The 22197-nt window shown below is 38.2% G+C and overlaps 5 protein-coding genes and 1 pseudogene across 6 annotated transcripts; 3 read left to right on the plus strand and 3 right to left on the minus strand.

Annotated features, from left to right (window-relative positions):
• Positions 1 to 2192: 2192 nt before the first annotated feature.
• On the plus strand, positions 2193 to 3173 carry LOC101313303 (annotated as a pseudogene). Its single transcript, XR_184554.1, has one exon. The product of XR_184554.1 is annotated as an isochorismatase-like (transcript).
• A 714-nt stretch (positions 3174 to 3887) lies between these two features.
• On the plus strand, positions 3888 to 6165 carry LOC101313794 (porphobilinogen deaminase, chloroplastic-like). The gene is made up of 5 exons (XM_004297685.1): positions 3888 to 4095; positions 4179 to 4584; positions 4781 to 4987; positions 5477 to 5654; positions 5779 to 6165. Exons 1-5 carry the CDS (start codon positions 3905 to 3907, stop codon positions 5889 to 5891), a joined length of 1095 nt encoding a protein of 364 aa, XP_004297733.1. The 5' UTR covers positions 3888 to 3904; the 3' UTR covers positions 5892 to 6165.
• A 659-nt stretch (positions 6166 to 6824) lies between these two features.
• On the minus strand, positions 6825 to 8775 carry LOC101314078. Its single transcript, XM_004297686.1, has 7 exons — positions 8725 to 8775; positions 8496 to 8572; positions 8277 to 8384; positions 7958 to 8029; positions 7704 to 7757; positions 7552 to 7590; positions 6825 to 7437 (listed from the first exon to the last, which is right to left on the minus strand). The coding sequence occupies exons 1-7, from the start codon at positions 8771 to 8773 to the stop codon at positions 7156 to 7158; spliced, it is 681 nt and encodes a 226-aa protein (XP_004297734.1). The 5' UTR covers positions 8774 to 8775; the 3' UTR covers positions 6825 to 7155.
• An 868-nt stretch (positions 8776 to 9643) lies between these two features.
• On the minus strand, positions 9644 to 13193 carry LOC101314367 (serine carboxypeptidase-like 34-like). The gene is made up of 9 exons (XM_004297687.1): positions 12644 to 13193; positions 11816 to 11926; positions 11613 to 11708; positions 11423 to 11515; positions 11199 to 11287; positions 10748 to 11050; positions 10418 to 10647; positions 10198 to 10303; positions 9644 to 10086 (listed from the first exon to the last, which is right to left on the minus strand). The coding sequence occupies exons 1-9, from the start codon at positions 12915 to 12917 to the stop codon at positions 9937 to 9939; spliced, it is 1452 nt and encodes a 483-aa protein (XP_004297735.1). The 5' UTR covers positions 12918 to 13193; the 3' UTR covers positions 9644 to 9936.
• A 1877-nt stretch (positions 13194 to 15070) lies between these two features.
• On the minus strand, positions 15071 to 18678 carry LOC101314652. The gene is made up of 4 exons (XM_004297688.1): positions 18535 to 18678; positions 17869 to 17966; positions 16724 to 16998; positions 15071 to 16109 (listed from the first exon to the last, which is right to left on the minus strand). Exons 1-4 carry the CDS (start codon positions 18562 to 18564, stop codon positions 15298 to 15300), a joined length of 1215 nt encoding a protein of 404 aa, XP_004297736.1. The 5' UTR covers positions 18565 to 18678; the 3' UTR covers positions 15071 to 15297.
• Positions 18679 to 19521: 843 nt separating this feature from the next.
• On the plus strand, positions 19522 to 21966 carry LOC101314941 (cytochrome P450 86B1-like). The gene is made up of 2 exons (XM_004297689.1): positions 19522 to 20880; positions 21354 to 21966. The coding sequence occupies exons 1-2, from the start codon at positions 19600 to 19602 to the stop codon at positions 21753 to 21755; spliced, it is 1683 nt and encodes a 560-aa protein (XP_004297737.1). The 5' UTR covers positions 19522 to 19599; the 3' UTR covers positions 21756 to 21966.
• Positions 21967 to 22197: the final 231 nt, after the last annotated feature.

A 22197-nucleotide genomic window follows, 5' to 3' on the forward strand; every position in this document is an offset into this window, starting at 1 on the left:
AGCATAGTCATATGTGGTTTAGGTGAACTGCAAATTCTTTAGGGAAGGTAGCCAGGAATTAGAGCAATTGGAATTTGAAGAGTTGTGTACGTGTGCTATGTACTTGGAGGAGTATTAGATGAGGAATTAATAGACATGAAAATAGCTACTTTACTGCAGTTTCATTTTTCAGGCATGACAATTGGTAGAGTATTCTACATAATTAATTTCAGGATCTGCATAAAGTTGATGTGGATTTTGTAGTAATTCTATTTTGTTACTGATGTTTTTTTCTTTTTCTTTTTCACAGATTATGGTGAGAGTGAGGTACTACATTGTATAACTGATTTGGAATCAGGCAAAACACATTTAGGGGAGTGCAATTCTTTTGAGTTCAGGTGTGTAACTTTTTTTTTTTCTGAACGACTCCTTACTTTTTAGGAATAGATATAGTATAATTTGTTTGCTACGGTTTTCTACTGTTTGTTTACAGATTGGTAATTTATTTTGGTGTTGTCAAAAGTATTTGCAGTGTTTTTGGCATTTAGATTATACAAGTAGTTCTAAGTTTTGTGTGTTTTATCTTTATACTTTTGTTGGGGCATAGATTAACACTTCGTGAACAAGCTGAATTGCAAGATAAAAGGATTTGTAGATTTCAATTATGGTTTACAAGTCTGAAGTCTAGGAAAGTATAGAGGTTAGTACCCCCATTCGTTTCTTGGCTTGATCTGATTTTGGAGGGCAGACTAATGACTACTAGGTAGTATCTTCATTAAGTTGAATATGCGTCTGCTTTTTCTTTTTTCCCACTTATTTCTATTACAATATGATATGTGATAGACCGAAGACTACATGAATAGAATATTTCTTTCAGTACCTATGATCTCTATTGTTCTATTAAATTCCATCTCAAAGCATCTTCATTTCAAAACAGTAATGGAACTAGCAAGAAAATAATGAACTATTACTATGACAATCAAAAGACTAAAGTTAATAACGTAACTTACCCATCAATTTTTAGTTCAACAAAGTTACTAGATTTTACTGTTTTTGCAAATTGTCTGGCTTATTTGTCTTTCAAATTTAATTAAACTGATGTGGAATAGCTTCTTAGGCATGTGAGTTGTAAAAGGATGAGTTTTTCTTGCTTGCCTATCTGAAATGTTTATGTGGATAGTAAGTTAATATCCGTGCAGATAAAATCCATATTAACTTTCTGATTGCAATTGATTTTGTGCCATAATTGAATTGCTTTATCCCATGTATCTACAAATTCTGATATGATTTTAAATATTATAGGTCAATATGAATGTGATTCTTTGCTTCTATGCACATGTGTTTTGCCATAGAAAAATACAGCCACCTGATTGACAAATAAAATGAATAAGTAGTATAGAACTCTCTTGGGAACCTATTGTTACAATGTTGTTGACCTCTTTGCACCTCTAAAAAGTAGCATAGAATCGAAGTATATTTCTGTCTTTACAGGGACACCGACTCAGTCGCGAACCGTGAATGTGATTTAAACCAACATAACTTATGTAGCCCATCTTTTGATCAAGCATGACCATTTTGTACCGTGTATATAACTTCCAAATTTGGCTAACACTAGATTTTGGGACAAGTCAAACAATGTATATTATATAATATGTTATTTTCCTTACAATGCCGTTCTGAACTATGAAGATCTAATATTTCTCTAATTTCATAAGATTTAACAATGTAGATGATATATTTACCAATTGACTGTTCTCTACAATTGTTGTTCAAGGTAATGTACATTAGTCAACCAAAAAGGACTTATAAAATATGTTTATATGGTTGAACTAACCCTGTAAATGATCCTCAAATGCAGACCAACTCACTCTGTAAATGATCCTAAAACAAATGTCGCATTTTAACGTGGATTACCCGCAGCAACGCGCGGGTTGCTGGCTAGTACGACATTATCGATGATCTATTCCTATTCCTATTCCTATTTCTAAACCAAGTGCAATGCAGCTCGCTCTCCTTGCCTCCACAAAAGCAAAGTCAAGAGTCAATCATTGATTCCATCACAATTTAAGCCTAGCTTGTTCACAAACTCGTAGGAAATCTCCAGAAGGCTCACGACCTTTCCCCGAGTGCACGAGGACCACTCATTATTCCGCCATTATTACATTGAACTTGTCATGCAGTGGGAGGGTAAGTAAGGGATTTCACAAACCACACTTGCTTATATGATGTTGATGAAACAGCGAACAAGAACAGAAGGAGGTTTGGAACTCAAAATATGAAATCGATGGCTTCCTCGATCAGAAAAAGAAACCCGAACCCAAAAGCGGCTGTCCTCTTAGTGATCGACATGCAGAACTACTTCTCTATCTTGGCGAAGCCCAATCCTCCAAAACCTCCTAACCACCATCCGCCTCTGCCGACGCGCCTCCATCCCCGTCATCTTCGCGCGCCACTGCCAAAAGTCCCCCTCCGACTACGGCATGCTGGACGAGTGGTGGAACGGCGACCTCATCTTGGACGGGACCCCCGAGTCCCAGCTGATGCCGGAGCTCGACGACGTCAGGGCCCACCAGGACCACGTCGTCGACAAGAACACTTACAGCGCCTTCCGCGGCACCGGCCTCGAGGAGTACCTGAAGGAGAGGGGCATCGAGGAGGTCATCGTCACCGGCGTCATGACCAACTTGTGCTGCGAGACGACGGCGCGTGACGCGTTCGTCAGGGGGTTCAGAGTGTTCTTTTCTACGGACGCGACTGCCACGGAGAATGAAGAGCTGCAAGAGGCCACCTTGAAGAACTTGGCCTATGGCTTTGCCTACCTCGTCGATTGCAGCACATTTGATCAGCTTCCCTTTCATTAGTTTCTTCTGCAATTTGAGTTTAAAGTTTCGTTCTTTGTGTATCAATGTGTGTGGGGGTGTGAGTGTTGGTGTTCCTTTCTGTACGCATCACTGTATGGAGGTGTAATAAAACACTTGTTTTGATTAAATATTTTGTTAGAGCATCATAATTCTTAAGATTCAAAAGTTGATCTATTGAGGCATGTGAAATGTTTTAACCACATGTTGTTTACGATCATTTTGAATTTAAGAATCGTTTTATGTTTTAGAGAGGGTGTCTAACGAGCAACATTTGATTGATAATTAGTTGAGAACTTTTTCATTAAAAGTTTAATATATTTATATTTATTTTTCAATCATAATTTTTTATCTGAGTTATTTAGTTTTCAGGTTTATATAAATATATCACTTATACAAATTTTTAACCAAATTTATGATCGTTAAATAATTAAATTAAATCAAATCAATAAACTATCTAAATCTGTCAAAGAGTAGTTCAAATTTATATCGGTAAATCACATTTATGAATGTTTTAACGATTTTCAATTAAAATTAAAATTTATAGAGATGATCTACACTGCTACATATATATATATATATATATATATATATAATCTATTACCTAGACGATCGAGATGTGAATATGTGATCGAAAATAGGATAAAACAAAAATGCTTTCAACTAAATAGTCCTCATTAACACCCCTCCCTTATGTTTTATTCAAAAAACAGAATCGATTTCGCACACCTAATTAGGCTATGATCTCAAACATCTTTGTGAATGGAAAAGGTGGGTAGAACAAAATCTGTGGGCAAGGAATAAAGAAAACTTGAAAACCTAGAAGTGACAAGGGTGGATTGGATTGGGTTTGATGGTTAGCCCAAGAGTGGAAAGTGAAGGCCCAAGCCAGCGTGGCAATGGCAGGTAAGGCGACCATGTGCAGAGCTGATAAGAAACCCTGCAGTGCAATCCCAATATCCTATCCAACAACCCTTCTTCGGTTCTTCCCTTGAAACCAAAACCAATTCTGAGAAGAAGAAGAAGGAGAAGGAGAAGGAGAAGGAGAAGAAGACTTGTAATTTGCAATGGAGACTCTTCCTTTCTGCCCAGTCAACTTCGCCCGACCTGGCTCCGTCTCTCTTGTTGACTTCTCTTTCAACACTCGACCTTTCCCAACTTCCATCAGAAAACAAAGCCTCGGGATCACACGAGCCTCTGTCGCAGTCGAGACCCAGAATCCCAAACTGGCTCTCATCAAAATCGGCACCAGAGGAAGGTACGTACATTCCCTCCATTCATCTCAATTTTCATCTTTCATTTTCGGTCGATTATTGATGCTGTTTCTGTAATATAGGATAGCCCACTAGCACTTGCTCAAGCTTATCAGACAAAAGACAAGCTCATTGCATCGCATCCCCATCTAGCTGAAGACGGGGCGATTGAGATTGTCATTATCAAAACTACTGGTGATAAGATTCTAAGCCAGCCCCTTGCAGACATAGGCGGCAAGGGATTGTTCACTAAGGAAATCGATGAGGCATTGATAAATGGTGATGTTGACATTGCGGTGCACTCGATGAAAGATGTTCCTACTTACTTACCAGACAAGACAATTCTGCCTTGCAACCTTCCTCGTGAGGATGTTCGTGACGCCTTTATCTGCTTAACTGCATCTTCACTTGCAGACCTGCCAGCTGGGAGTGTTATTGGCACTGCCTCGCTGAGACGAAAGTCGCAGATACTCCATAGATTTCCCTCCCTCAAAGTAAGCTACCGTTGATAAGTTGTTCCGTTTATATGATTTGAAGTTGAATAGGACTTCTTCAATTGGGATAGAGCATGAAAGTAAAATACTCTTTGGAGCAATGTATTTGCTACTCAATGGCACTACTTTTCAATATTGAGCTTCTGAATTGTTTGGTTACCTAGCATTCATGTTTGTAGAACACGTCATCTTGCAGGTGGAGGAGAACTTTAGGGGTAATGTCCAGACTAGATTGAAGAAGCTTAATGAGAAGGTAGTCCAAGCTACCTTATTGGCGTTAGCTGGGCTCAAACGCCTAAACATGACGGAGAATGTAACTTCCATTCTCTCACTAGACGAAATGCTTCCTGCTGTTGCCCAAGGGGCAATTGGAATTGCCTGCCGAAGCAATGATGATAAAATGGTGTGTCTTAATTTCTCTTTTCCATTGTGATGCTAACATTTGGCATGATGTTGTCACTTTTGTGTCAGTTGAGTTGTGGATAAAGGGAAGCTGATATGAACTTGTAGCTGGATTATGTTTAGGTAGAAAATCATGAATTGAGTAACTTTAGTTAAAAGAATAATACTTTAGAATAATGACACTTATAGGTTGCAGGTGGCTTGAGCGTGTGTCTTGAAAATGAGATAAATGGGACACTGTTGTACTGGCATGAAACTTTCCTAAAGGATCAATCATAGAGGACCAAAAACCCATCATCTTGTCATAGTTTACCAGTAACTCGGATCAGTTTATGTGGAAACAACTACAATTCATCAATGCGATCCACGAGTGAGAACCATAGTGTAATATATATGTTGAAAGGACCTTAGTGTAATATCTATGTTGAAATGGTTGCCTGCTAAACTTGCACTATACCTTATCATGTTATCTTTTGTTTCCTGGTTGCAGGCTGAGTACATAGATAAATTGAATCATGAAGAAACAAGACTAGCAGTTGCATGTGAGAGGGCATTTCTTTTGACCCTGGATGGGTCTTGCCGAACTCCTATTGCTGGATATGCCAGCAAAGATGCCGATGGTAACTGCATATTCAAAGGCTTAGTGGCTTCCCCTGACGGAACCCGTGGTATGCTATTGCTCATTCTTTGATGAAAAACACTGGGTTGTCTTTATTAGCTCATTGCTTAATCACCAATTAGAATAACCTTGGCTGTACTTGATTATACTAACTTCGTCTGTGTTATTTTCAGTACTTGAGACGTCTAGGAAAGGCCCATACACTTATAAAGAGATGATGGAGATAGGTAAGGATGCAGGGGAGGAACTTCTTAAACTGGCAGGTCCTGGTTTCTTTGGTTGTTAAGGCGAAGAGGACCGACATTATAGTAGGAAAAAGAAAGCAGTGGAAACCAACAATTTCTCCTCCTCTACGTCCAATTTTAGCAGTAGAGTTTCTGTATCTTTGGATTAGTATTCTTCAATTCTTTTTCTTTTTTGTTTATAGATGGCTGTTTTTGAACAAGGTTGATTATTTCAGTGATGTTGTATATTAAAATTCAGAAGAGAAGTACTCAATAGCCATAGGGAAAATTTTGATGGTGTAATTTGACTATCTGGTGAGTTCATTAATGGAGAAATTTTGCTAATTTTTCTTGCTTTAATTCAGAAAATTTGGGTGTTCTCTAGTTCAAAAAAATTTGGAAGTGCCACAGACAATGAATGTCATTGAAGAAAAAAAAAATTTGAACTTGAGAACATCTGGAATGATGTTGTCAGCAAGTTACTGATATGTCTCTAAACCCAGCAAGTTCATGATATGTATGCAAATTTCGTGCTAAGTCATATGGTTTTACAGCGTGTGACTCTGAGGAACAATGGCATCACCCCATGCTTTTGTTGAAACAGGTTGCTTTATGGCTAGAAAAAGAGCCAAGCAGAGTGAGCATGGGTTAGAGATTTACCTTGTGTGTTGATTGGAAATAGTTTCATTTATTAGATGTTTCAGAAAAGTCGAAGCAGACCCTTGGATAACCAATCTCTCTCTGTAGACTGTACATATCTAATATATCCATTTAAAGATTCAATGTGTAGAACAGTCGAAGCATAAATTAGATAAACACAATGTTACTTTCAAAGGTTCAAGAGAAGCTGGAAATCTAACAAGTCAGAATGTACGCATGCAAAATTAACTAAAATTATTGATTCACTGAAAAATGATCTCTTTTAATTCTGTGTTTCAGACTAAGAAGCTAAGAAAAAATGATCTCTCTAATTCTGTCATGTTTTTAGTCCAGAAAACTCTTGGTGCTAAAAATTTGGAAGTGACAGACAAACTAACATGGTTTTACATATTATTCATAAAATTTGGAAGCTGAGACCCCTGAAATTCACTCTGTAGACAATATATGGCATATCTAATATACCTATTTAAAGATTCAACGAAACATAAAGTAGACAACAAATACAATGTCGGACTGAAATGAAATAAAAATACAATACAGAAAGATGAACTAAAAATGTTTTCCATCACAAAAGCCAGAACAGGGTACCAACATTTATCAACTTCCTCATGTAGATAGTGAGGATTTCTATAACCTCCCTGATAGTAATGTAGTTTAAAACTGATCTTACACTTTCAGCGCCTTCAGTCTGCTATTCTGTATGTCTGTCATTCTGTGAGTCTCTTCATTTTCGCATATGGCATCGTCACTAATTCCATCAAGCAAAGAGCAGAATAGCCCTAGATTATTTGTTAAGATTCCATGCTTCTGATTGTATGTTTCTATATCTCTTGTCAGCATGTCAGCTTTATCTTGAAAGGGGATAGTGCCAAAAAAGCTGTCTCGAACAAGGGACTTCACTGCGCTTGTTGCTTGAGACGAAGTAGCCACAACTGTTATACCTTTTTCCTATTTATTTGCAGGACAATTAAAAAGCATTAAACTCATACCAAAAATTTAATAATTTTAATAATAATAATAACAAACAATAACAACAATATGAACAACAACAATGACACTTACAAAATAGATAACGTAGCAGTACCACTTGTTATGGAGTTTCTGCATATATTGTGAAAGATTAGAACGACTGCGATAATGAAGGGACTATCATATTCAAACAGAAAGTGAATTTATAACAATATTTGCAAGAGAAGCATGATTTATTTACTCACATATTCGTTATCAAATTTGTTCATGAAATCATCAAAATTGCTTGAAAATTCTTCCTGCACACAAAAGAAATTTTAGAAAAAGCAGAAGAACCAGCTCTTGCATAACACAGCCTCTAGACCTGTTCTAACACCAAACAACAGCTTCACCAAAGAAATTCTAAAACCAAAAGGTCTCTTGTGACAACTCAGAAACTTATATATCAGAAACGAAGCAACTTCAACTTACTTTAAAATAGAAGGAAATTTATGCATACCTCACTTATCTCATCTGGTTTCTCTATCACTATACTTTCAGAATAGATTTGTCCGAGCAATATTGGTTCAACCTGCAATCCAAAGGATATGGACTCGAATGAGAAAGGGTAAATGGGTAATGAATAAAACAACACCCATGTGAAAAGTAAATCAAAACTATCAGTTGATTATGTTAATATAAAATAAGATACTGAATGTATAAGCGATTAAGACTCATGCTGCAACAAGTACGAACCAATATTGGGTGTAGGAACCAAGTTAAAATAACTCATTTGTTATAAAAGAAAAAACACGATGAAAAAAATATGTTGTCAATACCCATTCTGGAGTCAGACCACTTGTGAGAACACCTAGAGCAAGCACAGCCCTTTCAATGAGAACTTCGTCCTCAGTATCACCTGTTTCCAGGATCATTATACAATCACGCTGCACATATACAATAATTAATTATAATTAAGTAAGAGATTTCCAACAAGAATTGAAAATCAAAAGAGTTTTTGTCAATAAGAAAAATAAATGAGATTTATCTAGGGATACCTCTCTCATTCTGCAGGTTAGGCCATGAGATGCAAAGACGGGTTCCACCTGCTCCTTCCAAACTTTGGTCAGGTCCTCTGCAAGAGATCATAGGTGAGACTGCGACCTGCATATTGTTGTTCTAACTAAACGTCCGTCTGTTCCCAGATTATACATAAATATATTCGCGATTAAGAAAAACAAGAGAAAGTAAAGTTAAGATGAAAAGTAAGAACAAGAAGGAACGTACTAGAGATGGAATCTTTGGAGAATGTCGAATAGAAACTCTGCCCCTTCATCCTTTCCAATCGAAACCCTGGAGTTGGCATGCAGGACTGATTTGTACAAAGGCCCGTATTTAATAAGCAAAACACAAAAAGGTTTGGCCCGGTAGTTAAGGCCCATGTTTCTTTCCCCTGAGCTCATTAGTGATTCGATCAACGATAAATTATGCACATCTCACTAGCCATTCTAGCGAGGATCTTTAGGTTGAGGACTTTTCGGCTTATCCCACCTTTCGATCTTATATCCACATCTTAACCGTTCAGTTTATAAGTATTTATGAGTAAATCATTTTTTCAAATTTTCAGCTATATTGAAAATTGTTAAGGCATTTATAAGTGTGATTTATCAATTATGAATTTGAACGGTTCATATTTGACAGATTTGGTTCGTCCATTAATTTGATCTAGTTTGTTGTCTTAACGAACATTAATTTGGGTGAAAATTTGTAGAAATGATCTACTAATATAAACCTAAAAACTGAACGAATGAGATGTCAAAATGTGATCGAAAATTGGGTCTTTTAAACCATAAACCGAAAAGTCCTCACCAAGTCCTTAACTTAAAGGTCATCACTAGAAGGGCTTCCTCTAAGGTAATATTATCAAGGGAAATGGATTGGAAGAAAACTAGAAAAGATCAATACTAACTTGTTGATGTCATCGCTGTCTTTAGTCTCTATTCTCTATCTCTTCGATCTCTAGAATATCTATTGCTTGGTGAACGGTGAAATAGTGGTCAAATATGTCGTTAATGTGGTAATTGAGTCCTTAAAATGAGGTCCTCAAAGTTACATCAACTTTTTTTTTTTTTTATCATTTTGAGGACTTAATTACTAATGTTGTAACTAAAAGTTTTTAAAACTTTAAATACTCAATTACAACTTTGAGAACTAGTATTATTACTACTCTGGGAACCTATTTTACAACTTTAGAACCAAGTTGATGTATGACTTATAAAAAAGAAAAACTTGAGTAGTGAAAAAGAAAAAGAGTTCATTTCTGTTTCATTCTGCCATGTTTTGTTCTTTTAACTAATTTGAATGTCACCAAATAAACAATGCCCTTGTTATCTTGGATTCTGACTAATAAAATCGAAAGTCCCTAAGCTCTATAGGTCAGGGACAGAGCAAGTTCATGATCTATTTATTGACAAAACGAAAAAGGGAAGATTGATGATGTTAAAATGGTTTGGGTGGGAGATTCCTATCAGCCAGGAAGTGGTTGAAGAGGATGAGCGCCTGCCTTGGTGCAAACATTGGAACTTCATGACCTGCGCCTCTAATTGTCACAAACATAAGCCCGTCGTATGCAACTGTCCACCCGCCAACCTACGAATATCACAGAGATTAATCAGTTTAGTTCGTAAGGATGCAAAAAATAAGAGGTACGTAGTTGCTGCGACTAGGGTGGAGGGAGGCCAAAAGTGAGTAGGTTTGTACCTGTTTGCTGTTGTACCAAGGAGTCCAATCTTGCTTGATCTTCAATCCGAGTTTCTTCAACGCGTATCTAGTTGATGTCACTGGAACTCTGCCGTCAGTATCACCACTGCAGGTACATTTATTCAGAACATATATATATATGTCAGCTAGCTAGAACAACTTTGATCCTTGATTGAACTCATGAAAGAAAGAAATGTATTATGTATGTGACTATAGATACCTATAAATCCAGACGCGGAGACCAGCATCTACAAGCTTTCGGATCACAGGAAGAATTGATGGTGGTGCATCCTTCCAGAAGGTGATGTTATCGCTGCAGTGAGTCCACGGATAGGGAATGCCAGTGACATTGGCATGCAGAGCCTTTTGGACTTGTGGATTATTAAAGTACAAATAAGTGTAATCTGATGCACAAGGGTCATACCCTTCTGGTCTCTTGCCCCGTCCTTCCTAAATATACATACATATAGCAGCGAATTAGAGAATTCAACTGTTAATTATATATTCGAGGCAGCTAGCTAGTCCATGGTAGTATATATGTATGACTCACAGCTCTAGAAAACAAAGCGGGAGCGCCTTCAATGGCGCGGAAGTGTTGCTGAGTGGTGGGGAGAGATAGAGTGTTATTATCATCGACACAAGTGGGAGTGTACAAGCTGTACATGTCTATGATTTTGTACACATCAAAGTACTCATCCAACAGGTTATTACACACTTTGGATACGTTTTGCAGATTGAAGTTGCATTCTTTCTTAATGTCATCGTACAGCCGATCAGAAATCACCGCGTGATCCCAAGCATAATCAATCAATCCTTTCTGATCCGTTTCATCGTCTATTGCTGCATTACCAATCTGCATGTATTGATCGCACCTCATGTTACGCACTTACACGAGCATAAGTATATACTGCATTAATGTAATAAACAAGCAACTAATAAATCTAGCTAGCTAGCTACAATGGATCCATTGAATGACGAGCAATTAGCTAGTTCACACCCACCATAAATCCCTTGAAGTTTATATAGGTCTCCTTGGATGCGTTTTTGTTACGGTCGTAAACGAGCTCAGAGAGTTGTGGAACATAATGCCCTGTAATCATATTCCGCACATAAAAACACATGATTAGGATTGGTAATCACAGTTGCATAACTAGACAAAAAAAAAAAAAACACAAATGGATCCATGAATAGTGTGTTAATTGTGCTAGCTTGTGGGCGAAAGTACCTCCATAGCTTTCTCCGGTGATATAGAAGTCATGGGACTTGTATTGTGGGAACCTTTTAAACCAGTTGATGAGAAATTTGTGTGAATCCTCAGCTGACATTTCAAATGATATGGTTCATCATCAATCAGTCATAATTAACTATCTAGTATATATATTCAGACTCGAGTACGTACAGATCAGATCGAATACCTGTAATGGTGTCCCCAAGTTGGCTGATATCTTTGGTAGTATTGGTGTAAGAAAATCCGACACCCACAGGAGACTCCAAAAACAATAAATTGGCAGCTGAGGGAAAATGAAAGATACATATATCCATCGATCATATATATACATTCAGAATTGGAAAAACCAATTCAAGTTGTATGTGGAGGCTAGGAATGAGTAAATTATACCATTGTTCCAGGTGTAAGGGTTGTACTTGAGCTTGGGTTTGGCGCCCTTTTGAGGGAAGAAAGGGCCTAACTCCTCTGATGCTCCATACCCAATTGAGGAACATCCAGGACCTAATCGAAACCACAAGATCTCTTTCTGTGAGATTAGTATTGGGCGACTTTTCCACTAAGAAACTAAATGGGCCATCAGGTTGGGCCAGCAACCGGAAACACAAATAATATTAACAGATCAATCATTTCTCATTGAAATTAAAAATTAAATGATATTTAAGAGAGAAAATAAGTCAAAACAACTAATCACATTTGGGTTGAAATTATAATAGTGCTTAGCTGTTGAAACCATTATTCAAGGATTTCATCGTTGTGAGTTTGACGTCTTCTTCTATATATGGAAGTTACACGTATATATTGAATTTGGATGCAAGCTATATATATATATATATATCAGGCTCTNAATGGAAGAGGTATATATTATATATATATATATATATATATATATATATCTAGTTCCCCTTGTTCGGATCCATATATATATATATATCGATCGCTAGCTAAGTGGGTGGTGAATGAATCTACGAGAATAAGTAGAGACCATACAGCAAATTGTCATTGCTTGGATGCTAATAATAGCCAGAATTTTCCATGATAGTAATGCATGATCATGACAGCTTGAAATAATGCATGTTTTAACTACCACTGTGCAGGCTAGGGGGACCATATTTCCAATTATACATGAGCGATCATCAATGGAATGCAATTTGCAACGCTCTCTATGCAACTAATGAAGAAATTAAGGTTCTTAAGAAATGATGAGATAGTCATAGGTACCTCCATTGAGCCAAAGGACGAGTGGTTTGTCCTGAGGGGTTTTGACAGCTTCAAAGAACCAGTAGAAGAGGGCTCTTCCGTGAGTCTCGTTGACGGTTACGTAGCCTGCGTATTGGTCGAACTTGACCGGAGGCTGACCCGGCAGTCCTATCACTCTGTCTGCTTTCTGTGCCTCGTACGCGTTCTTATAATCTGCTGTTGATGCACTAATTTGCGGCGATGCTGCTATGCACAAATAACTAATAACCAGAAAACCAAATTTCATCAAAGCCATTATTTGGCTGCTTTATTTAGGATCTCAGAATATATCAGACCTCTATCTCACTGGCGTTGTCTGGTTCAGTAATTTGTACTCTGGCTTAGATAGTTAGATATATATATAGATAAACGAAGAGATAGAGATATACAGAAGCGGAGGGTTGGAATATATGGTGGTCCAAATTTGAATAAGAAGTGATCGAGGGACCGAAAGTATATGAAACTAAGCGAGTCGTCGACTCCACATAGAGATAATGAATGAATGAATAAGCGTGAGTGAGACAAAGAGAAAGATCATATCAGGGATAGATATATGCATGTCCGTCCGTCCGTGTGATCATCGATGTGTTTATATATATGAGGAAGGGAAATCAATCATCATGACGCACTCGCTTCTTTTCCTCCTATTATCGCGTTAGTTTTCACCCAACTAATAGCATGGAGATTCTTGTATGCACGACGTGTATTTACACGACGCAATCTTAACCGTTCATAACAATTCATAAGTTTAACTACCATGTTTTTATAGTATTTTCTCTAATCCTGACTATCCATGTATGTATGTGAAGATACACACCGTGTACTGAACATGCTCTCCTAATAGCAAGACCTAATAAATTTCTTCAAATTATGTGTATTTTGTTTGATTTGAATCTCTCTACTCTTCCCTTTTTTCTTAATTATTACTTGTTGAATGACAATGCCCGGCCACCTAACAGCTAGCACTTATGTCTTATCATCACAACGCTTGCGGCATTTTCATCACCCGACGTCTTTTATGTGTTTCCGGCAAACACCAAATCAAATCAAACATTGCCAATGTATCTTAATTATGTTTTTCTTAAGTGAAGTTAGCCAGCAACAGCTAGCTGTGGCCTCCTTTAATTTAGAAGTACGCTAGCTTGCCTTGCCTTGCCTCAGGAGACTTCTTTGAGAGATCAGAGAGTTGTATATACATCGATGTAGCTAGTCCTAAGCCGAAGGTCATGGTCCATTCGTTCTTCTTGACATTTTCTATAGGAAGTTTGTTGCTTCCACCGGAACCAAAGGGTAGTAGCAGCTTGCCGATCTTTGTAAGCATAATAATTTGACTTTTTGACTGATCAATCTGGATGCTGATGAAGTAGTATACAAAGCCACACATGCATAAACACACTAGAGAAAAGAAAAGGGAAAATGAAGATCATGTACTTTTTACATGCACGACGTCGTCTAACTTTAAAAGGGAATAGTTTGATCATATCAAAATTTAAAGGCAGAACTGAAGGATCAAAACGTAGAAGGCCCATGCATTGCATTGCTTAACTAGCTAGATACGATGAGAAGTAGATTAATTACATAATATTTTTTTTTTTGAGAATATTGACGACGATATCTTTAAAGAGTTTTCAGGTCCAGTTACATAATAATTTAGGTGAGGTTGATTGGCTGCAGCCGGCTCGGTCAATTGCTTTGAATTTTAATTGATAGATGGATGGAGAGTGATTGGAGACCATAATGATACAAAGCAATCCAAGTTTGACCAAAGTTAGCCACACGTAAAATCGATCGTATCAATGATGTCATGTAGGCTAGGAAGCCAAAGTCCGGACATTAACATCACATGTTGCTATGTATGAATCGTAATCGTATTAATCGAGTCCCAATTTTGGATTTTAATTCCTATCTGATTCAAAATCAATCATGAACATATAATGAGGTCTGAAATGTAGATAATATTAATTTTGTTTGCCAGAAATGAAATGGTTCTCAAAAGAGCCTAATACAAATACTAGAAGCCAGAGACGGCTAATAAGCGAGTGTCTGACGAGACAGTGAGAGAGATTCCCTCAAACTCTCAATCTCACCGTCAAAAAACCAACAATTAATAGTCCAAACGCTCCCAAAATAAAGAAAAATACCATCTGGGTAGGTATACAACAAATACTAAGGTTCAAGGAATGCCTTCCATACGTATCCATCTCCTATGTTACACCAAAATCCTACCTAGTACCTACATACACATAAAGCCCACGATGCCATGACAATACACGATTCCAATTAACAATACCCCAACCGATTGTAAGCTTGTGATTATGTTGTCTCTATTCTTGTTCATCAACCGTGATTTATTCCCGAAAACTAGATCAACAATGAAAAAAACAACATAAACAAGAAACCGAAGCCATTCACTGTCAAATTCTTTATTCTGTAGCGTCTGGCAATGTGGAAAAAATGGAAACTTAACTGCTTCCCCTAAATATGACAGATGCCTCGGGTAAAATTTCTCTCCACGACTCAAATTCCATTTGCTAAACCTAATATGCAGCTATTTTATTAACTTAAAAAGTTTCATGGGCAAAAGGAACCATGACATAAGATACAGACAACAAAAATATCAGAGTTTATAACAAACCTCAACTCCACCTTCTTCGGTCTTCCTCCTCATCCACTGGACTATACCACTCTGGTCGACGCTTAGAGTTGCTCAACCTGTAGTTCAAAAGCACTTCTTCATCACAAAGAGCTCTTGTAGCTACCATAACAAGGGTCTTCAAAACAGGAACATCTGATCCGCTATTTCTTGAACTCCCAAGTTTCAACCAAAAGCTCCCAAATTTCTTCATCTTCACTTCTTCTGCATTTCCAAACACGACATTTGGAATATAAACTCTCATTTCCTTTTCAGTTAATGGGAAGTCATAAGGGCAAATCATTACATTTGGCTCCACACCCTTTGCAGGGTGATTGGCAAAATGAGCCAAAGCTAATGGGTTCCTCCGCTCTATAATGTCACCACTCTTTCCCAGTTGCCTGCCATCTAAAGGCTTACTTAGGAGCTTCAAGAGCCGATCTGAACCTTTCTCATCCCCCTGCATATTAGACCTGGTCTCTGGTACTGTTAATCCATTCCAGAAATCACGTGTTTGACCCCCAGAACCCCATGGTTTGGCATTGATCACAGTTCCATCATACCTTGTGATCAGATACGAGTTCTGTGCATCAACTCTTGGATATCCAGGAATGTAACGGTAAAATGCTGGGGAGTATATTACACCGGGGTACACAGCCACCACAGCACCAACATCACATTCACCATTTATAAATAAGCCCTGGCCCGCTTCCTTATGGGGTATCTGAGAAGGTTTGATATCGAGAGTGTAGCCAATGAGATCTTTTAATTTATGAGATACAGCAGCGAGTTCTAGTGGCCTTGTCTCAGGCACATCTGTGCTGAAAAATAATAACTAATCAGTCTTTAACTGAATAGATTAATGAATAATTGTAAACAAGCTTCAGCAATCAGTAAAGCAGAAGATATGTTCTGATTGACAAACAGAGGCTATCTTCTCATGGTAGAGTATGATGAGGACATCATCAACCTTGAGTACATTGTATGAGAATGATTAAAGAGATTTATCAACCTTGGATGCAGAATCGTATGACAATGCTACTTTCATAAAAATTTGTATGAGAGAATGCTTTCAGCATTTAAAGAGCCATTAGCTGAAGCTCATTTGCATTCAAATTTTTAGTGGGAAGGATGAAACGGCATTGCACCATACTATTGGACTATTGGTTAATATCAAAGTAGTCACTTGTCCTTATATGAGAATAAACTTAACAAAAATCACAAAACGTTGGATGTAAGAAAATCCAAAGTAATTTAAGCACGGGTTGAAAACACTATGGAGATAATTGAAGATCCTAATATAGGCTCTCTGATCCCCAGTTACAGAGTTACAGCCAAGAGTATCCAGATGCAAATTTAATCTCATCAAACTTGGGATCACAAATTAATGAAAGCTGATGAAAAAGGTTAACAAAAGAAAAAGAACTTACCAGGATGTTTATCTCCTGGTCTGTTCCTGCCGATAGCTAAGCTTAGTCCACTTCGTTGAGCAGTAGCATTTGATTGTTTAGGTGACTCAGTTACCTCATTTTTGTTCTTTATGTCGGGGAGAAGAAGTTCATCCATAGACATGCAGAAGCTTTTAATTTGCAGATGAATGTTCTCTTGGACTTGCTTCTGTTGATCATCAATAGAGGCTTTATTAGCCATGTCAATAATCTCGTCCACATCTACCTCATCAGCGTCCTTTCCCAAGCGATTGTAGCTGGATATACAAGTCTTCCAAATTAACATTCATGATATTTAAAACAAGAGATTATACAGCATGCAAATGAAATGAATGAGAATGGTAACACCAAATCACATGCAGAGAAATTTCAGAAGTATACATAAAGAAGATATATGATATATTTGAATAACAAGGTTCTGTAGTACTTGAAACTACTAGAAACCTAAAATTAACATTTTGTGACAAGAAGTCAACGGTGCAAAACTTTGGGAAAATTCTACAATGTTGAGGACTAAATTAACACTTTAAGGACACATTTTACCACTTGAGGACTAATGTTGTAACTAAAATTTTATAACTTTAAGGACTCATATCACAATTTTGAGGACCAATTTTACTACTTTGAGGACTCATTTTTCAACATTTGATGGACGTCATGCATTAACACACCTTAGCCTTCCCCAAAACTTTGTAGTGGTGGTTCAAGGAACTTTACTATTCTGCTGACGTCCTTCTTACAAAACAATTGGTTTTGAATTAGCTAGAATATGAGGAATGAGGAGCAGCAAAATGTAATATAGATAAAAGAGATAAAGATCTATAGCCATGGCTGCTAGTCATGTACAGCATGCAATGATAATACATAACTGAACCAACGAGAAACTAGTAACTGTTTTAGCTTTAGATATTTGATTTTCTTTTGTCCAGAAATATTGTAATTACATCATTTGCCTATTGAATACGAGCAGCCAAAAATTGTATCAAGCAATTTGATGGTCATACTCAGTACTAATAACACCCTTTGGCCCAAGCTTTGCACATGAGTAATAAGAATGTATTATACATGCAATTTTCTCTGGGATTGGACAATATGCTCGTATTGAAAGATGGTAATGTGACACCAACCTGGTATATAAGAACAAGCGGTTAATATCTGCCTCCAATTGTAGTTTCCTAGGATTCTTGGCAAGCATAGGGGTATGTTTCGCAAGAACTTTTACAGCCTGGAAAGAAAAAGGGTCAGAAAGAACAGTGTGTCATCTATTTCACATATATAGCGCATCATATATATGGAGGTAGACAAGCATGTAGGATTCCCCTTCTTTGACTTAGAAATGCTTTAGAATGATACACTCAGGTATCAACCTTGGCAATCACAATTAGTGAAGGATCGATTTTCAAAGACTTACAACATGAGATGGTATTACTACATTCATCTGTAAGCTTAAGCAAGAACATGCACTAAATACTCAACTATGTCAATACTGTCGAGATGATCTGGTATCTATTTGAAACCGGGGCAGTCATCGTATCCGAATTGTGAAACTAATAGTGGTTTTATTTACATTTGAGTTGGGTTCATTAAGAACTTAAGAACTAGTACGTTAAGAGACTGAAATCGTAATTACCGAGCTCAGAGGTAAAGATATTAATGATCTGACTGAAAAATAAAAAGGCTTGTATTTCCTAAAACCCTCTAATTCTGGAAAACAGAAAATCGTGAATGAATCTCTCAGTTTGGGACCCTCTAATTCAGGAAGACGAAATGAATGCTAAAATAAAAGGAATTACCTCCTGAAACTTGTTGAAGAGAAAAGCCATTTTGCCCAGACGGAATCTGCTGCTCTTCTCTTCTCTCTACACTACTCGAAACTCACTGCTCTCTGCTGCCTCCACTCCTCCCCTAACATTTTAACACTCATGTCCAAAATGACTCAAAACCCTTTGGTCCAACCAACACCAGTTGGGCTTACTGTGTTGGGCCTTCCCGTTCATTAAGATTAGGGCCATACAGCAACTTATACTTCGGCCGGGATGAAGTTAATTTCTCGAGTCCTCAGAGATGAAGGACAACGTTGACATGGTGTTACATGTTGGTCAATGGTCATCATGAAGCAATATTCAAAATTATTTCAATAATATATACAACAGTAGCTAGAAAACTTAGCGAACTAAAACAAGCAGGACGAGGTAGAGAAAGAGACGACTATAGCAATCGTAGGTTATCCGCCCGCATCCACTTCTCAACCTCCCTCCCAGTACTCAATTTCTACATTTCAAGTAAGACAACCTCATTTCATTATTACCCACTTCACTGCTGCCTTGCTCGTTCAATATACACGACACGACTACCCTACGTACTATTACCTAAAAGTTAATCAATCAACTAATTCTACACTCAAGCCCTAAATCAACAAAACAATGCAAACATTCCCTCTTGGTTCCAACTCCAAGAATTCCCCAAAGTGAAAACGTGAAAGCTACACGCATCTACTCACCCAGATTCACACTAGCTAGCTTACTTACCTTAGCTTATAATTAGCACGGTTCATTACGCTTAACCCGGCCATAAGCAATATTAAAGCTTTTTAGCAGTTAGTTATAATAATTAGTCACATAAATTTGAGAAGCATCAAGCTAGCAAGCTACAGATGCCTCACAATATGACAATATTGGATTTCAGCTCACCAAATCAAACCATCTTGTCAGGTGACAAGTAAAAACATGCACGCCAAGCAAACGCCATATAACACATGATCACCACTCCTCAACCTAACCGGGTGTATCATCTCGATTCTTTCTCTTCTCCCCTAGCTCTCATTCCATTGCCATGATCGTTATCATCATACATTATTCATGATGACGATGATGATCAGCAATCTCACCTCCTTCATCTCCTCTGAAGCTAACGCCGCCGTCGCCGGAAACTTAGTCCCCCGGCAACTTTTTTTCCTCCACGACATCCAAATCTTGGAGCTCTTGGTGGCTCTATGTGTTTTCGTGACCATACACTCTCTGAGGCAAAAGAAACACCATGGCCTACCCGTTTGGCCTCTTCTCGGAATGTTACCCTCTATGACTCTTGTCGTAGGATTCCAAACCAACAACCTCTACGAGTGGCTCACTCAAGTCCTCTGCCGCCAAAACGGTACCTTCACATTCAAAGGCCCTTGGCTTAGCAGCCTCCACTGCATCATCACTTCCGACCCTCGTAACTTGGAGCACCTTCTCAAAACCAAGTTCTCCAATTTCCCCAAAGGCCCTTATTTCCGTGACACAGTCCGCGATCTCCTCGGGGACGGGATCTTCAGCGCCGACGACGAGACATGGCAGCGACAGAGGAAGACGGCCAGCCTCGAGTTCCACTCCGCCAAGTTCCGGCAATTGACCGTAAATTCCTTGTTGGAGCTTGTCCACGGGAGGCTTCTACCTGTATTAGAGGACTCCGTCAAACACTCATCAATCGCCCAAATCGACCTCCAAGACGTTCTTTTGAGGTTGACGTTTGATAATGTGTGCATGATAGCATTTGGGGTCGACCCTGGTTGCTTGAGACCGGGGTTACCCCGAATACCGTTTGCGCAAGCGTTTGAGGACGCCACGGAAGCAACGGTGATGCGCTTTGTGACGCCGGCGTGTCTGTGGAAGGCCATGAGGTACTTCAACTTGGGGGCTGAGAGGAAGCTCAAGATGTCCATTAAAGGAGTGGATAAGTTCGCAGACGATGTGATTCGGACAAGGAAGAAAGAACTACTCATGGAATCACATACTAGTTCCGTTGGTCATCAAAAGCAAAGATCGGACCTGTTGACGGTGTTTATGAGGTTGAGAGATGAGAAGGGTGAAGGGTTCACTGACAAGTTCTTGAGGGACATATGCGTCAACTTTATACTGGCAGGGAGAGATACTTCCTCAGTGGCACTCAGCTGGTTCTTCTGGCTGCTTCATATCCATCCCGAGGTGGAACGCAATATTCTTCAAGAACTACGCACCATAGTAGAAGCAAGATCAACTAATGATATTAATGAAACCGAACTGGTTTTCTCGCCGGAAGAGATGAAGAAGATGGATTATCTTCATGCTGCACTATCAGAAGCTCTGAGGTTGTACCCTTCAGTTCCACTGGATCACAAGGAGGTAATTAATTTCGTCCTTGAAATTGTCGTTTTTGACCAATGTTACTGATAGAGTACGCATACTGCACACAGCATATATTGATATTCATATTTTTGTTATCTTCATCTCATTCAAAACTTCGATAATTTCCAGTGAGATGGATATGAATTATAGGAACTTAGGAAGTGTGTTCATACATCGATTTCCAAATGCTTTCGGATATTCATACCCTCAATATATCTGTTTAATCTGTTAGCTTACACATCCCTGGAAAACTTTTGTGCATTGGTAACAGATCATTGTCATTAGTTGACTTCCTTTAAATAACACAATAATACATATCTTTCTCAATTTCATAGGAAACTGACACTGTAATCTGGCAATATAGTCTTTGATAAGATTCTTGTTTACCTAACTCTGTACTTTAGCCCTGTTGCCTTAGGAAGAGACCTTATAATAAAGCAATAATATATGCCTACTTTGAACTGGTTCAGGTTGTTGAAGATGACGTATTTCCAGATGGAACAATACTGAAGAAGGGAACTAAAGTGATCTATGCAATTTACAGCATGGGGCGAATGGAGTCAATATGGGGAAAGGACTGCAGGGAGTACAAGCCGGAGAGATGGTTAAACCCAAAAGATGGCCGATTCCTGAGTGAGTCTGCCTACAAATTCACCGCCTTCAATGGCGGTCCTCGCCTCTGCTTGGGTAAAGATTTTGCTTATTATCAAATGAAATTTGTTGCTGCCTCCATCCTCTATCGCTACCATGTGAAGGTGGTCGATAATCACCCCATTGTACCGAAGCTAGCATTGACAATGTACATGAAGCATGGACTCAAAGTCACTCTCCACAGGCGTACGCGACCTGATCAATGCAGCCTCATCACCTGAGCCCCAAGTCAGAATAGTTCTCAATTAAGGATAATTCGTTAATTACTGTTACTAGTCAAGTTATGGCTTCTTATTTTGTTGTTTGTGTTGTGGTTTTTTATAGATAAATGGTATTACCATATGTTCGTGTGGATTTGTGACCTTCAAATATTTGAATAATGGGATTATGTAAGGATATTTAATTGTTCATGTCTGAAATAACTTGCAATTTAGCCTACTCTTTCTTTATCACTTATCAAAATATCAATAGGCTTTCTTCCACACTCCATATGAACCAAAGCCACAGTAAGAGAAATAACTTGTAATAAGCTCTTCACGACAACAGAACAAGGGTTCATCTATAAATAGGTTCTGTTTTTGTTTTGTGTATTGAATATTGATGTAATCATTTGGCTCAAATTGGGATCTTGGTAGAGACCACATTTACCAATGAACTCAATCA

This window comes from Fragaria vesca, linkage group LG4 (assembly GCF_000184155.1).
Source record: "Fragaria vesca subsp. vesca linkage group LG4, FraVesHawaii_1.0, whole genome shotgun sequence".
NCBI classification, from domain to species: Eukaryota; Viridiplantae; Streptophyta; class Magnoliopsida; order Rosales; family Rosaceae; genus Fragaria; species Fragaria vesca.